Source organism: Trichechus manatus, unplaced genomic scaffold, assembly GCF_000243295.1.
Source record: "Trichechus manatus latirostris isolate Lorelei unplaced genomic scaffold, TriManLat1.0 scaffold00170, whole genome shotgun sequence".
In the NCBI taxonomy this organism is placed as follows: Eukaryota; Metazoa; Chordata; class Mammalia; order Sirenia; family Trichechidae; genus Trichechus; species Trichechus manatus.
The window spans coordinates 4896288-4913651 of NW_004444106.1; the positions used below are offsets into that span (position 1 = coordinate 4896288).

At 42.9% G+C, this 17364-nt stretch overlaps 1 protein-coding gene across 1 annotated transcript in view; it reads left to right on the plus strand.

Moving 5' to 3' along the window:
* Positions 1-17045, plus strand: part of STAG3 (STAG3 cohesin complex component) — a 24128-nt gene extending 7083 nt beyond the window's left edge. Inside the window, exons 8-31 of the mRNA XM_023740994.1 lie at positions 2022-2095; positions 2896-3019; positions 3511-3609; positions 3820-3899; positions 4455-4562; positions 4826-4940; positions 5068-5173; positions 5337-5440; positions 5715-5807; positions 5929-6018; positions 6268-6468; positions 6590-6660; positions 6776-6863; positions 7341-7421; positions 7501-7593; positions 7730-7898; positions 8024-8160; positions 9006-9107; positions 9593-9741; positions 9991-10119; positions 10221-10378; positions 16016-16190; positions 16456-16557; positions 16870-17045. Coding sequence (XP_023596762.1) covers positions 2022-2095; positions 2896-3019; positions 3511-3609; positions 3820-3899; positions 4455-4562; positions 4826-4940; positions 5068-5173; positions 5337-5440; positions 5715-5807; positions 5929-6018; positions 6268-6468; positions 6590-6660; positions 6776-6863; positions 7341-7421; positions 7501-7593; positions 7730-7898; positions 8024-8160; positions 9006-9107; positions 9593-9741; positions 9991-10119; positions 10221-10378; positions 16016-16190; positions 16456-16557; positions 16870-16984 — 2763 coding nt within the window. The 3' untranslated portion in view covers positions 16985-17045. The remainder of the gene's footprint in view (positions 1-2021; positions 2096-2895; positions 3020-3510; positions 3610-3819; positions 3900-4454; positions 4563-4825; positions 4941-5067; positions 5174-5336; positions 5441-5714; positions 5808-5928; positions 6019-6267; positions 6469-6589; positions 6661-6775; positions 6864-7340; positions 7422-7500; positions 7594-7729; positions 7899-8023; positions 8161-9005; positions 9108-9592; positions 9742-9990; positions 10120-10220; positions 10379-16015; positions 16191-16455; positions 16558-16869) is intronic.
* Positions 17046-17364: the final 319 nt, after the last annotated feature.

Consider the following 17364-nt stretch of genomic DNA (forward strand, 5'->3'; position numbering starts at 1 on the left):
AAATTTTTTTATTGTATTTCAGGTGAAGGTTTACAGAGCAAATAGATTCTCATGAAACAGTAGTACACATATTGTTTTATGACATTCGTTAACAACCCCATGACATGTCAACCCTCTCCCGTCTCGACCTTTTTTCTTTTTTGGTGAAAATATACATAGTCAAAGATACACCGTTTCAAAAATTTCTACATGCATAGTTCAGTGACATTGACTGTGCTCTTACAGTTGTGCTGTTATTCTCACTTTAGATGCGGGTTTACAGAACAAAGTAGTTTCTCATTAAACAGTTAGTACACATGTTGCCTTATGACAATGGTTAACAATCTCACAACATATCAGCACTATCATTACTCAACCTTGGGTTCCCTATCACCAGCTTTCCTATCCCCTTCTGCCTTCTAGTCCTTGTCCCTGGACTGCTGTGCTTCATTAGTCCCATTTGGTGTTATGGGGCTGTCCACTCCCCAGCTGAACGGTGAACCTTGGAAGTGACTTCACCACTGAGCTAAAAGGGTGTCTGGGGGCTCTACTCTCGGGGTTTTTCCAGTCTCCTTCAGGGCAGTAAATCTGGTCTTTTTTTATGAGTTAGAATTTTGTTCTACATCCTTCTCCAGCTCTGTCCAGAACCCTCTGTTGTGATCGGGGGCCAGGCTTTAAAGAATAAGCCCAAGCCTTTCAGTCAGTCCTGCATTTGAATTCTGTCCAGTTAGCTACTAGCTCCATGGCCTTATATAACCTCTTTAAGCTTCACTTTCTTTGTCTTTAGAATGGGGATAACAACCTTCACTGTTTTGTGAAGATCAAGTGAGATGATGAGTAAATTGCCTAGCTTGGCATGTTGTAGGTACTTGCTTTGTTTCCATTTTCACGTTAAAAGAAGACCACTGGACCACGTACCCTAGCAGAATCTTTTATATTCATTAAACCTTCAAACAACTCGTCCGTCATGAAGATAACACCAATTTTTTTTTTTCCGCTTTAGTATCTGAGACTCCTCCACCATGAGGTTAGCAGGACCTGTCATGTGTAACTGTGCCAGTTGGCTATTTCCCTGGCCCTCAGAAATGGTCTCTTCCACGCCAAATAATCAGAGAAACTGTCTACTTCTCTCATTCTCTTTTGCCATTCTTCACTGACAGATGAGCTTAAAACCTTATGTATAGTAAGTCTATCTTGGATCTTACGTAATCTCAATGCCATTATCACATCTAACAAAATTAATGATTCCTAGTATTTTCTAATCTCAATTGATATTTAAACTTCCCCATTTGTTCCCAAAATGTATTTTACATCTGGTTAATTTAAACCAGGATCTAATTAAGAACTTTTGATTGTGTTTGGTTGTTGTGTTATTTAAGTCTCTTACAATCTTATACAGCACCTTTGTTTCCCCTTCTCCCCCATTTTCTCCCAATACATTGATTTATTGAAGAGATGGAGTCAGTTGTCTTAAAGAATATTGCGTTTTTATAATTCTACTTCCCTGGTATCTATTATTCACATAATCCAGGTTTTCTCAACATTGACACTGTTGGCATTGGGGGACTGTCGTGTGCATTGTAGGATGTTCAACAGCATCCCTGGTCTCAACCCACTAGATGTAACAACAAAACTGGCTTCAGACACTGCCAAATGTCCCCTGGGAGGCAGAATCATCTCTAGTTGAGAACTTGCTGAACTAATGTCTTCTTTCTCTTATCTTTTTTGGTAGTTCCACTTCTATCAAATGAACTGCATTTATTAAAAATTCGTTTTCTCAATTATTAGGGTTTCTGAATAGCCATAATAACCACACACAGAACACATAATATCTTAACCAAACACAAACCTCTGAGATACTCGTTGATTATACAGCTTCTTCCAGGTTTAGAAGGTTTAAAAGGGAGTGTAGGATACCAGGGGTTCAGACTGTGTCCTGTACTGAATAGGACATAGGTGGAAGTCTTGCTTTTCTATATCTTTGTGGCCTTATGCCATTGGGATACAAGAGTGTTCGACCTGTTTGTCTCCCTGTTCTCCAGCTCCAAGAGCATCAAGAGGAGATTGAGGGAATGATGAATGCTCTCTTCAGAGGTGTCTTTGTACATCGGTACCGGTGAGTTAATGGACTCCTCTCCATTGAAGCTGCTGGTCCTTGGTTATGGAGTCTGTCAGAAGTGACAAGGCTCCCTCCTAACCCTGTTATGTGATTAGTCCCAGAACTAACACACCTGGAGCAAAAACTCCTAACAACAAGTTTTCAAATTAGTAAGGTTTAGTATATCCGCACCTACAAAGGCTCTTTTAAGCTCTTAAGGAAATAAAATAAGGCATTGCTGAGTGTTCTCCTGCTCCTAATTTGCCTAAGACCTAACCCCCGCACTGTACCCCATGCTCAGTCTTTCTAGGGTTGGAAACGTGGAAGGACAAGAGCAGAGAACCAAAAGGCAGTGCATTTCTAAGGGATGCATGCAGCTTGGCAAGCCTTTTCTAGCTCCTGCTGCTGTTTCATGTGCTGAGGGGAAGGGAGTTTTATGCTGTTTAAAGAACTGGTAGAATTAAGTTAAAAAGAGTATCTATAGTTGTTTCTCACTGTTGCCTAGATTTCAGTCTGACTTTACAGAACCATTCATCCGATTTACCTTTTCTTGAAGTGGAATTTAAACACACACTCTGTTTGGCCAACAGTTAAATGAACTCTCAAAATCAGTTTTTAAAAGGGGGGTAGAAGATAAAGTTGTACGGAGCTGGATCAAGAAAACTTTTCATTTCTTGTATAGTGTAAGTACAGTAGAAGGAGGAAATGAAAGGCATGGTACATGTACTCAGTCAAGAAAAATAGATTCTTTTATGACGGAAATTTATCTGGCAGGATGGAAAATGAGTTGATATGGGCTGATTTATCTCTGTTTCTAGGGATGTCCTTCCTGAGATCCGTGCGATCTGCATTGAGGAGATTGGGTCTTGGATGCAAAGCTACAGTACCTCTTTTCTCACTGACAGCTATTTAAAATATATTGGCTGGACCCTGCATGATAAGGTGGGAATTATCTGTCTCCCTTCCCCCTATTTCCCTCAGATGGTGCTCCAGCTTTTCCTAGTCCTGCCACTTACGTGTTTTACCTAGTAGGATAGGCAGTGGTCACCAGTCAAGTCACTGAATCTCAGAACTTCCCCCAGTACTGGGGAGGAGTGGAATGAGGTAGAAAGAAGAAAGATATACCCAGGAGATAAAATGCCTCGCAACCTGAGGTAGAGAGGAGAAAAACTGTTCCTATGAAAAAGCAGGATAATTATTGATGGATTGGTAATACAAGTGCTAGGGTGGTAGCTAAACAATCCTTTTCAGCATGACTGCTAAATTCTGCTGTGATCCTTTTTTTTTTTTTTAAAGTAACTTGTTTGTTATTTCAGTACAGAGGACATCCAGGCCCAGAATGAGTAATCGAAGAGGAGAGTATGGAGGCCCAGTGGGGATGAACAGAGGAGTAGTCAGTCACATTTCTGTTCTTTTTTCCCCCTCCTCAATAGCATCGAGAAGTCCGTCTAAAGTGCGTGAAGGCTCTGAAAGGGCTGTACAGCAACCGCGAGGTGACTGCACGCCTGGAGCTCTTTACCAGCCGCTTCAAGGTGAAATTGGGACAGTACTCCTTTGCTTGTCTCTTTCTTGTGGTTCCCTGTTCCCCATCTCATATCTTTCCACTTTTATTGTTTTTATGTGTCTATACCAATTCTAGCATCTGTTTCTATACTCTCTTCAGGAATCTCTAAAATTCTGAGAGAACGTGATGTTTAGGAATGGGGAGAATGAGATACTGAACGATGTTCTCCTTCCTGCAGGACCGGATGGTTTCTATGGTCATGGACAGAGAGTATGATGTAGCAGTGGAGGCCGTCAAACTACTAATAATTATCCTTCAGTGAGTCCTGGGAAGTGGGAGGCAAGCATCTTGGGCTTTTACTTTACCAGCATCAAGCCAAACCAAACCCATTGTTATTGAGTTGATTCTCATTCATAGCAACTCTTTATAGGACAGAGTAGAATTGCCCCGTAGGATTCCAAGGCTGAAATCTTTACAGAAGCAGACTGGCGTATCTTTGTCCCGCACACTGGCTGGTGTATTCAAACTACCGACCTTTCAGTTAACAGCTGAGCGCTTTAACCATTTTGCCACCAGGGCTCCTTCAGCATCAAGCAGGCCCTTCCAAAGTTGTATCCCTGTACCTGTCATAGGTTGGCTCTTCCTTATGTACAGGTTGAAAGATAGAGATCATTCCTGAGTTATAAGATTTCCAGGGAAAATTTTTCCTGTCTTCGCTAACTATCCATACTACCCTGTCTTCCACTCATTTAAAAGTTCTTTGTGAGTTATATTCTCATTATTTATTTATTTAGTTTTTTTGTTTCTACTCTCAGTTGTGCTAGAAGATGATCATCCATATCCACATACCCCTTTCTCTTTTTCTCTTGGCAGGAACATGGAAGGAGTGCTGACAGACACGGACTGTGAGAGTATCTACCCTGTTGTGTACGCGTCTAATCGAGCCCTGGCTTCTGCTGCAGGAGAGTTTCTCTACTGGAAGTGAGTAGGGCTGCTTTCATTGTGTTCCTGTAACCCCACCCTCCGTAGTTTTCTTTCCATCATCTGCAGCGCCTCTTCCTAATACCTATTATTAAAGTCTCACTTGGTGTTTCCTTTCCTCTCTCAGTTCCTTGGGGCTTTCTTTAGCCCTGTATCTGTTTTTCCTTTGTACCTCTCCTTGGACCATTTCTTCCCTCCATGAAGATCATTCCACTCCATATTTCCTCCCATGCAGTACCCTTTCCCTGTGTGAATTCCACCAGGCTCTTCTACCCTGAGTGTGAGGCAAGAACAGTGGGTGGAAGAGAACGACGCCGAAGTCCACGCTCCCAGAGGACTTTCTTTCAACTTCTGTTGTCCTTCTTTGTGGAGAGTGAGGTGACATATGGGAAGAGTTGTCTGGGTATTGTGCATGAGACCATCAGGTAGAGAAGGTTGGGGGTGGCACTGTAGGTGGAGTTGTTTAATATGACATCAGTGACTTAATGTGTGCCCTCTTCCGCAGCTCCATAATCATGCTGCTTACTTAGTAGATAGTCTGTGGGACTGTGCTGCGCCTCAGCTGAAGGACTGGGAGAGTCTGACAAGCCTGCTGCTGGAGAAGGATCAGAGTGCGTGCTAATGGTAGCCTGGGGCAGGGGGACCTTTCACCCCCTAGTGTGAAACCAGAAGACTAATATAGAGGCAGCATAGGTGCCATGGATATGGGGGGATCTTGGAAGTGGAGGGTGGCTTATCTGTGATTCTCTGTTTCTGATCCTCCTGGCAACCCAGACCTGGGCGACGTGCAGGAGAGCACACTGATAGAAATCCTAGTGTCCAGTGTCCGGCAAGCTTCAGAGGGTCACCCGCCTGTGGGGCGGGTCACTGGGAAGAAGGTATGGCATGAGGGGTAAGCTGGGTAGGTTAGCAATGCTATATCCAGATAGATGCTGCCCATCCTTATCCTCAGGTCTTGGGTTAGGGTACCCCGTCTTTTGCTCCTCAGAGAATTCCATTCCCAGAAGAAAAAAAAAAATCTAAAGGGAGCTGCTGAATTTTCTTTTCCTTTCTGGGCAGATAAGATCATGGGGAGAAGTGATACACGTACACACCTTCTTGACCCAGTATTTCTCTACATCTTTCCCTACCCCAAAATCACTCTAATTCCAGGGCTTAACCCCTAAAGAACGTAAGATCCAAGCCGATGACAAGGTGAAGCTGACTGAACACCTCATCCCCCTGCTGCCCCAGCTCCTGGCCAAGGTAGAGCTGCCTTCCCCCGCCCAGCACCAAAGAGTGAGCGGGTGAAAGTCCTGATGAGAAATGGGAGTAGGAATTAGCAATATAATAGCTATTAAGCATGTTTCGTTTTCAATCATCACAGTTCTCAGCTGATGCAGAGAAGGTTGCACCCCTGCTGCAGCTTCTCAGCTACTTTGACCTCAAAATCTACTGCACCAGACGCTTGGAGAAGGTGAACAGGGTGGAGAATACATTCCTATACCTTGTTGCTCCACTGCTAGGTAGGGCCCAGGGTTCTCTGGTTCTCAGGAAACTGGGTTCCAGAAAGATCAGTAAGCCTTTCCTTTGTTAGGCATCTTACCCTTAAAGTTTAATGCTTTCAACCCTGTTTCTTATCTCTCCCATCTTCCACCCACCCCCTCCCCAGAACAGTTGTCCTCCCCAGCCCCTGCAACATTGTCTTCTACTTTCTATCTCCAAGCACCTGGAGCTGTTCTTGCAGCAACTCCAGGAGGTGGTGGTGAAGCATGCTGAGCCAGCGGTGCTTGAGGCTGGAGCTCACGCCCTCTATCAGCTCTGCAAGCCCGAGTTCACTTTCTTCAGCCGGGTGGACTTTGCCCGCAGCCAACTGGTGGATCTGCTGACCGACCGCTTCCAGCAGGAACTTGAAGAGCTGCTACAGGTAGGAGCTGAGGCTAAATGATAGGACACCTCAAACTAGAGTGGGAGAGAGCCACAAGAAGGAGAGTATGGATCTATGAGCTCTTGGGAAAATCCTATTATGGGCCTTCTTCCTTCCACAGTCTTCCTTCCTAGATGAGGATGAGGTGTATAGTCTGGCGGCTACTCTAAAGCGCCTCTCTGCCTTCTACAAGTGAGCCACTCCCTTTCCATCTCCCTTTAATATTTCTACTAGAAGCCTGGGGAGTTGATTCCTCACATTCTCTTCCAGTTTAACATTTACCTATCTCCCATCCCCTTCCCCAAAGTGCTCATGACCTGACTCGCTGGGAGCTCTATGAGCCATGCTACCGACTCCTCCGGAAGGCTGTGGATACAGGAGAGGTTCCTCGCCAGGCAAGTAGATAAGTTGGAAACATGGAGGCAAAAGAGGACCCTTTTTTCTAGGTGGCCCACTCTCCTGAGTGGTTCCAATCCTAGGGATGTGGCATGGACAGAGGAGGAGATTATGATGTGCCAGTCCTTCTATTCCACTCTCGGAAGATGGACTTGACTTTACAGTGCCTGGAAACAGACATTCTCTTTGGTTTTCTGGGAGTCAAGGATAATATTGAAGGATTCTAGGAGAATTAAATTTAGGGAGAGGTAGAATTTCTACCCACAATAGAAGTCTCTGAAGATTGTCAAAAATATCAGTTCTTTTCTAGCAGAAAAGGAATCGGGTCTTCTCTAATCTCATTTATACTCTCTTCACTGCTTTTCTGTATTTGTCTGCCTGTCTTTCCCTCTCTCCCCTCCCCTCCCTCCATTTCCCTCCATCTCCTCCCTCACCCCTCATTTTTTGTAATTTTTTTTTCTCTTTTATTGTTTCAGGTGATCCTTCCAGCCTTGACTCTTGTCTATTTCTCCATCCTCTGGACTCTAACCCACATTTCTGAATCAGATGTTTCCCAGGTGGGTATTGGTCTCAGCAGGGGGAAAGGGAGTCAGGGAGCCTGTGTCTTCATCCCTCCCTCTGTCACTGTCTCCACAGAAGCAGCTGTTGAGTTTGAAGGGCAGAATGGTGGCCTTCTGCGAGCTCTGCCAGAGCTGCCTCTCAGATGTGGACCCTGAGATTCAGGAGCAGGTGATAGTTGACTCAAGTGAGAGCAGGGAGGCAAGGATCCCCCTTATGGTCTGAGGAGAACCCATTCCAAAGAGAAAATAGCTATTTCTATCTTGTAAATATTTTTCTTAACCATTCTTTTTTTTCCTCCTAACAGGCTTTTATCTTATTAAGCGACCTACTTCTCATCTTCAGCCCTCAGATGATTGTAGGGGGATGCGATTTCCTTAGGCCCCTTGTCTTTTTTCCTGAAGCTACTCTCCAGTCTGAGCTAGCCAGCTTTCTCATGGACCACGTCTTCATCCAGCCTGGAGACCTGGGCAGTGGTACAGGGACTCTATACCTGGGTCTCAGGAAGGAGTTGGGGTTTGGGCCTGAATCAGGAATATAGGGCAGAAGGCATAAGTCTGATTCTCATCTTTCCTTTCTGTGTTTGTTGGCTTAGGGCCAGGTGATTCGCAGGAGGATCATTTACAGATAGAGCAGCTGCACCGGCGGCGCCGCCTCCTGGCTGGGTTCTGCAAGCTGTTGCTATATGGGGTGCTAGAGATGGATGCAGCCTCAGATGTTTTCAAACACTATAACAAGGTACAGTGAGGCCCTATAGAAATAAAGGAGAGGGGACCAAGTTGGGCACTGCCATGACTTCAGACACTATAAACTATAAACGAATCGATTCTGACTCATAGCGACACTGTAGCACTACAGAAAGAAGGGTGGGATATCAGGTTTAAAGAACTAGGAGGGAAAAGGCATTAGGAGTTTAGTTAGAATGAAGGGACAAAGAGAAGAGACATAGTAGTAAATAAATATGGAGAGAAAGCTCTTAAATAAGAGGAAGAAGTTCATTGGAGGGGAAGTATCTTCTTCTTCCTGTCTGGAAATTTTTTTTTCTCTCAATCGGTCTATGGGATGGAGTAACATAAGGAGGAGGAAGAAAACTGAAAGAGACATCAGGCCTCACAAGATGCCTAGATGTGTATCTTGGTTTCCTGAGCCCTGTTGCATTAATTTCTGTTTACTGAGCACCTGCTGTGTGCCAAGCATCATTCTAGGCCCTAAGGACACAGCAGTGAACAAAACAGACAACACTTCCTGCCTTCTTGAAGCTTTTGTTCTAGTGGTGGGGAGAGAGGCAAATAGGGAAAGTTTCATTGCCAAATGAGAGTAGGCGCTGACAGGCTTGCTGCTCTTCTCCAAGGAATGGGCTCAGGGCAGAGTTTCTGCCTTATTTTCTTAAATTCTGATTTCTTTTGGGCTTTGCATCTGTGGGCTAGAGATGAGGTCTCATCTAAGTTATTTTATGCTCAGGTTTGTTTTTCTCTATCTATGGCGCTTTAGAAGGAGACACAATTAGGGATGTGAAGGAGGAAACAAAATGGGAACAGTCCTTTCCTATGGTCATACGTTATCTTCTCCATTTTCTCTCTTAGTTCTACAATGACTATGGTGATATTATCAAAGAAACATTAACTAGAGCGAGACAGATTGACCGAAGCCATTGTTCCCAAATTCTACTGCTGAGCCTCAAGCAGGTACTCTTTTCTGCCTAGAGTGCCTCAAACCTCTGACATGCCCTCCCTATAGCCTACAAGCTTTTCTGTCCACCCTCAACCTTAAGAGCAGGAACTTTTCAAGTTTATTTTGACTCCTTTACTTTATATAATAAGTTCCTTCATACTTAGTAGACCCTTAGAAAGTATTTTTTTTAACTGAGCAGTATCCATCCCAACCCCATAGAAATTCAGCTATCAGTTAGAACGTGAGAGCACCAACAATAAAGTGACAGGGAATTTCAGTCTCTTTTGCAATTACTACAGCTGTTTTTATTTTTTGTTAACAGCAGGGGTGAAGGCGCTCTTGATGCAGGGGGTCAAGGATGGGACAGTATCTTGGGAGGAAAAAAAGTAAAAGTAGTGTGTGACCTTTTAGAATTTCTGGGCAAAGAAAGGAATGCTGTACTTCTTTATTTCCACCTCATTCTTCCTTTTCCCAAATGGACCCTGTCTGCTGGATACAGTTGTACACAGAACTGCTGCAGGAACAGGGACCCCAATACCTGAATGAGCTTCCAGCCTTCATTGAGATGAGGGACCTGGCCCGGAGGTTTGCTTTGAGCTTTGGGCCCCAGCAGCTACAGAACCGTGATCTTGTGGTCACGCTACACAAGTAAGGAAGTATTAGTTGGAAGTCAAGGTGTTTAGATACTCCTGAGAGGGCTGAGCCAGAAACTATAGAGGGAGAGCTGGGAGTGAGGTCTTGGAGGGAGGATAATAAGCATGTCAAGAAGGAGACAGGTCAGTGGGTGGCTATTCTCTGAGAGACCAGCTGGGGGAGGACGTACATGGACAGGATTCCCTGTCCCTGGGAGGGAAGTAGGAAGGGACTATCTTCCTAAAATAATTCTGTCCAACCAAGGGAAGGCATCAAGTTCTCCTTGTCTGAGCTTCCTCCAGCTGGCTCCTCCAGTCAGCCCCCAAATCTGGCATTCCTGGAGCTCCTTTCAGAATTTTCCCCTCGACTCTTCCATCAGGACAAGCAGCTACTGTAAGTTAGTGCCAGTGCTGGATAGAGATGTGGATTAGGGAAGAAGGGATGGTGAGGGCCCAGTGGCCACTTTCAGCCTCTTCATCCCACCCCTTCCTTAGCCTGTCTTACCTGGAAAACTGTCTGCAGCATGTCCCCCAAGCACCTGGCCATCCCTGGGGTCCAGTCACCACTTACTGCCACTCCCTCAGCCCTCTAGAGAACACAGCTGAGGCTAGCCCTCAGGGCTACCCCCGCTCCAAGAAGAGGCGCATTAAAGGTAAAGTACTGTGTGTGTGTGTGTTATACATATGTGTACATATGCATGTGTGTTGATAACAGGGTAAGGGGCCCTGTTTCCTTTATTGCCACTACTTAGATAAGCAGCATTTATGGCCACTTGCTTCTTTCAAACTTTTATCTTCAGTCAAAATAAAAAATACTTAATGGAGTATTATCGTTAGGGGTGCTCATTTTCTTCAAGGTTTATCATGAAGTATGTTAAGCCAACTAAAAATAGCAAATCTCTTTGAAAAACTTAACGATGAAAACCACAGGATGAACTAAGAAATCTGTATATTTAGAGTGCCCGTCCTTGCCATACTGTATTCCATTTTTCAGATTTTAGAGATTTTTACAGAACTTTCATGATTTTTGCCTTGACATTACCACCGGTCCTATTATTTATCTAAGCCTTTTTCTTTAAACTGATTTTCTTTTTTTTTTTTTTAACATAGTCTTCCCTTTTGAGCAATATGCTAGAAATCATGAGTTTGATGTGCTAGTATATGTTTCTTAATGTACATTAAAAATGTGACTTTGCTATAACATCTTTATTGAGATATAATTCATATACTGTAAAATAACTCTTTAAAATTGTACAATCCAGTGGTTTTTAGTATATTCACAAGGTTGCACAGCCATGACCACTAATTTTTGAACGTTTTCATTACCCGAAAAGAAACCCCATATCCATTAGCTGTTAGTCCCCATTCTCCCCATCCCCCTACTCCTAAGCAAACAATAATCTGCTTTCTGTCTGTATGGATTTGCGTATTCTGGACGTCTCAGATAAATGGAATCATATGTACATGGCCTTGTGTGTCTGACGTCTTTCACAAGGCATAATGTTTTCAAGGTTTATCCATGTTGTAGAAAGCATGGTACTTCATTCCTTTTTATAAGTAAATATTTCCTTGTATGGATATACCACATTTTGTTTATCCACTCATCGGTTGATGGACATTTAGGTTGTTTCCACTTTTTGACAATGATGAATAACACTGCTTCGAACATTCATGTACAAGTTTTTGTGTGGATATATATTTTCAGTTCTCTTGGACAATACATACATAGGAGTGGAATTGCTGGGTCATATGGTAACTCTGTGTGTTTAACATTTTGAAAAACTACCAGAGTTTCCGAAACGACTGCACCATTTTACATTCCTACCAACAATGTATGAGCTTTCCAGCTTCTCATTCTTGCTAGCACAAGTGTTTTTTATTTTATCCATTCTAGTGGTTTTGAAGTGGTATCTCATCGTGGTTTTGATTTGCATTTCCCTACTGGCTAATAATGTTGAGCATGTTTTCACGTGCTTATGGCGCATTTGTATATCTTCTTTGGAGAAATGTCTATTCAAATCCTTTGCTCCTCTTTAAACTGGGAAGTTTCTCTTTATTGTTGAGTTGTAAGAGTTCCTTATATAGTCTAGGTACAAGTCCTTTATCAGGTATATACTTTGCAAAAGTTATCTTCTATCCTGTGGGTTATCTTTTCACTTTTTTGATGGTGTTCATTGAAGAACAAAAGTTTTAGTTTTGATAAAATCAATTTATCTTTTTCTTTTGTCTCTTGTGCTTTTGGTGTCATATCTTAGGAAACCATTGCCTAATCTAAAGTCGTGAAAATTTACTCTTATTTTTACTTTTAGGCATTTTATAGTTTTAGCTCCTATATTTAGGTCTATGATCCATTTTGAATTAATTTTTGTATATGGTGTGAGGTGGGGTGTGACTTCTTTTTAATGTCTTCTGTATGCCACCTAAGATTATCTCTTATTCCACCAGGAAACTCTGCTTTAATTAGTTGACTAATATTTGTTAAGGACCTCCTAAATACTGTGTTAGGTGTTTTAGAGGCCATGAGGATCCTCAAGCAGCTTACTATCTAATAGGAAAGAGGAAATACATTTACAGAAAAATCAGAATTATTAACATTCATCAGTAAACGATAATTGTCAAGAGGGTTCGTATAGATGAATGCTACAGACTTCAGAGAATGAAGGTGGCACTTTAAGTTTGGTTGATCTATGAAAGTTCCATCATGAAGGTGGAAGTTAAGGTATGATAAACTGAAAAGATTGGTTCAGTTGTTCAAGCAACAGATATTTATTGAGCACGATGTTCTGGGACTACAGCAGTGAGCAAAAAAGACAAAAATCTGTTTCTTTAGAGAGTGTCCCCTAGTGATAAATACTATGGTGAAAAAGTAGGAAAGGCTGGACTGCTGGTGGGGTAGGGATCACGGTTTTATAAAGAACGACCAGGGAAAACCTCACTCAGAGCACAGAGATGTTGGGCAAAACCTAAAGGAAGTGAGGGAGGGCACCGGGTATCTACCATGAGATAGTATACCAGAGGGATCAGTCAGTGCCGAGGCCACGATGGGGGGATGTGCCTGACACGGTCAGCGAATAGCAAAGAAGACCAGTATGGCCGGAACAGTGTGTGTGAAGGGGAGTGTGTAGGCTTCAAAACCGAAAAGGTATCAGGAGCCCAGAGTGTATAAGGCAGAGTAAAGATTCCAGCTTTTACTCTAAATGAAATGAGAAACCAGTGGAGAATTTTGAGCCTTATGTTTTAAAAAGATCCTTAAAAGGTGTCTTAAAAGGATCCCTCTGGGGTGGGAGTGGTAGAGGTGGTGAGAAGTGGCCAGATTCTGATATATTTTGGAGGTGTCATTAATAGGATTTCCTGACAGACTGGGTGTGGGATGTAAAACTCCAAGAATTTTGGCTTGACAGTTTCAAGGACGAAGGAGTGATGATTTGTCTCAAAAGCTGCTTTTAACCCTTTCATTACCATTGGCATAAATGGTTTGCCAGCCACTTCTTACGCTTCTGGACCTTGTAAGGTCGCACGTTATTCTGGTTCTCATACATTTAGCATCAAGGTGGGTCTGTTTTGAAATGCATGAAGCTCAGCTGACCAGAGTTGGAGTCTCATTGTTGGTGTAGGTTGAGCATTCTGTTAGGTGACATTTCTAGGATGTGTTAGTTTTGTAAACTTTTGCCTTTTTTTCCTTTATTTCTGTGAGATAAGGCTTGCAATTACAATTACAGCTTTTCTGTGTGATAGTTACGGAGCCCTGATGGGTTTGTTTTGGAAATGCGCCCATAGTAAATTATATCTCTAGTTCCCGTTGGCATACTGTCATGCCACCAATTGGTGGTGCCACAGTGCCACTAGTCTCACTGGCAGATTGTATTGCCAGATGGTATTTCTCAAAATCCGTACTGCCAACCAAAAATTTAAACACACTTGATTAGTAAGCATGCATTCCAAGACTGAAACACATGCCATCAAAAAAGATTTTTTTAATTAAAATTTGGTAATGAAAGGGTTTTAAATAAGATGAGGGGTAAGAATTGAACATTGGATTTATATATATAAGGTAGAAGTCACTGGTGATTAGGGCAAGCACAATTTTCTATTGGAGGCACAGTATGGAGAACATTTAAATGAAAGAAATTTGAACCTCATTCTGTACAGGATGATGACTAACCACTTGTGGTTTTGACCAGGGGAGTGTTATATTGTAAAGAGTGTCCTAAGATTAATCTGGTGGCAGTATGCAAAATTGATGAGAGAAAAAAGAAAATAGAAGTGTGAGTTAAGAGACCCATCATACTGTTCTAATCGGGGCCACAATACATGGACCTTGATAGAATGGGAGAAAAATGTGGAACAGAACCTCAAATTCCTTAAAACAAAACAAAACAAACAACCAGACTCATTGGACTGATTGAGATTGGCGGACTCTCTGAGACTGTTGCCCTAGGATACTCTTCAAACCAAGAACCAAAACTAACTCTTGAGGTCACCTTGTAGCTAAGTAACAAATTGGTTCAAAAAATAATGACTATCACTGTAAGTTCTGTGCTCTTTTAAAAACATACAGGAGACCAAAGAGTCAACAATTACTTTAAAAGAAAGATGAGAATGTAAGGGGACAGGGAAACTAGATTAATGAAAACAGAACAACCAGAACGGAAATAATGAGAATGTTCACGCATTGTGAAGAGTGTAACCAATGTCACTGAACAACTTGTATAGAAATTGTTGAATGGGAACCTAACCTGCTGTGTAAACCTTCACTAAAAACAAAATACTTTTAAGAAAAACCACCATAGTCGTTCACATATACGGGAATATATAATAATGAATGCCTCAGCTAGAATAGAGAGGAAGGGCTGATTGTGTCTGGCCTTAAGAGAATTAATATGATGACTGATTAAAGTCAGGTGGAGTGGAAAGAAAGGACTCTGATAGTGAGTCTGAAAGGCTAAATGAAGAATGGAGATAGGGAAAGTCAGGACAGGAAGCCAGTTTGGGAAAGATAAGCTCAGTCTTTGACTAATGAGTTCAAGATGACAAAAATATACCCAAGTGGAAACGTCAGTCAATTGGAGATATAGTTCTGGAGCTCTAAAATGCAGCCTGGTTGTGGACATCATTGCGGAAGTCACTCACAGAGGGGAGAGTTAAAGCAGTGGTGGAACACAAGTCCAGCACCTTTCCATGCCTGTCTCAGTGCAGACCCCGGGGTTCCCTAGGGTTTGTGCTGCCATCTGCTGGGAGCCCAGTTTTCCTTTCTGGGTATACTAGCTCTTGGGCGTGGCTCTTCCCTGCTTTCTGCAGCCCTCTTTGCTTAAACCAGTAGCAGCTCAATTTTATAGTTTTTAGTGTAAAAAATGGCCATGGGGAGAGAGGGTAATGGGGTGTGAATATTTACAATTGACAAATATTAATATCAGTTTAACTTAAATGTTTTAAAAATGTACTACATGGATTTTCTCAGACATCTTTGAATTCCTCCTCTACCTTTGTGGATCTCTGGAGATCAAAACAACCAAACCTGTTGCCATCAAGTCTGTTCTGACTCACAGCGACCCTATAGGACAGAGTAGAACTGCCCCCATAGGGTGTTCAAGGCTGTAGTCTTTACAGAAGCAGACTGCCATATCTTTCCCCGCAGAGTGACTGGTGGGTTCAAACCGCAGACCTTACGGAGTACTTAACCACTGTGCCACCAGGGCTCTGAGCTCTGGAGGAGGAGGTCCTTAAACATTTAGAGCCCCAAGTCCTCCACTTATCTTTCGTATCAAAACTTCATAGACACTGCAATCATCTCATTTTTTTCTGGCCTTTAGGAAATCCTGTCTTTCATTTTTCTGTTCCTAACTCTCATTGTTCCAGCCTAACTTCTGGTCACAAACCTGTATTGAAATTTTAAGCTTTTTCTCACCAGGGATCTCTTCGGTGGATAGGTTCTTACATGTTTTCATTGATTAACAGAGGCCAACTTCCTTTCCCACCTATCAGTCTTAGGGAATCCAACCTCCTCTCACATTTGGGTTCCGAAATGATGTTTACTGTCTCTTTCCGTCTTGTTTTCTAAGCTGTAATGTAAGTTTTTCTTGGTCAAGGCCTAGGTAGGATTCTGTAAGCCTTACTTCTAGCACATAGGGTTATGCTGTAGCTTCCTCTCACTTTTGAGTCACAACAGAATGAGGTCATACAGATTTTTCCATTCTCTCCTTTCTTAACCTTCCCTTACCAAATCCTGGGCAGGTCTTAAAAGAGTAGAAGTGTCTGGTCTACAATTAATATGTACATCTGCTTCTCTGCAGGCCCCTCCAGGCTGAATGGAGAGGACACCTCTCCCTCCCGGGAAGAAAGCTTACAGCTGAGCAGCATCCCACCCACGCCCACCCTCACCTCTACAGCTGTGAAGAGTAGACAGCCCCTGGGGGGGTTAGAAGAGGTGGAAGAAGAAGAGGGCTTAGAATCAGAGTTCACCCAAGGGTGAGGGCCAAGAAGAAAATCTGGTTTCTGTCTTCCCAGTTCGGTATCTTACCATCTCCAGCTTGTGACTCCTATTCTGTTGTTTCCTGCTATTAGCACTCTCCCGTTGTCTGATTCTTCCCTAATCCTTTTTTTTTTTTTAAATCTTTAAAGTTTGTTTCTCTCTACTCTTGAGTTTTTCTCCACTTTAACACTGACCACCTTACCTCCTCTTTTTACCCTTTACTCTTATTCCCTGTCACTGATCCTGCTTTGTTCTCAACAGTCAGCGCTTTTCAAACACCCAGCGGCTGAGGTACTCAGGTCCACAGCATTTCCGTACTCCACCCAACTCTTCAGGTCCTGGTCTGGGCAGTCGGCTGACCCGGTGAGCTTTCCCGTTGTCTTCCAGCTTCACTTCTAATCTGTCATCCTACCATGAGGGCATTCTCCCCTTACCCAGTGCTTCTGTGCCAGTGATCTTATGGACTTGTTTTAATCACAGAACACTTTCTTCCAATATTATGTGGGACCTGGTATGTATAGCGGATATAAGTAGAGTTGTACTGATTAAAGCAGGAGTGGGGACCTAGAGCCCTGCTCTATTTGCTGCCCACCCCTGCACCCCTGAGGTGCCTCTGAGGAACTCTCAGGAATCCTGAAACAGTTTGGAAACCTCTGCTCTTGCTACTGCCATCAGACTCAGCCTAATGGAAGAGGAAGAAGAGGAAGGACTAGCAGCTCAGGATGACTCAAGTGAAGAATGGCAAGAGACAGACAAGGTGAGAGGAGCCAACATTCCCTTGTCCTTCTAGAATGAGAGACAGGAAAGAGAAGGAGAGAAACTAGAATGATTCTCTTCTGGCAGTCATGATGGTGCCCAGGTCTTTGAAAGCTGCTTAGGGCTTTTTGAAAGGATCAGAGTAAAGGAGAGAAGTTTGTAAGCTTCTTTGGGTTTTGCTGTTTACTTTTGTTTAAAGTAAGGAAAAGAAAAAATACCAAAAAGAACTAGAATAGTACCCCTAATCCTTAAATAAATATTGTTACCTCTGAACCCCTAAGACTCCCCTAAGAATTGGAAGGAATCTTAGAGCTAGAGACAAACTCATCTAATCCAGCCTTGCAAATCCATTCAATAAGTCTCTTCACCACACAAATACACACACACACACACACACACACACACACACACACA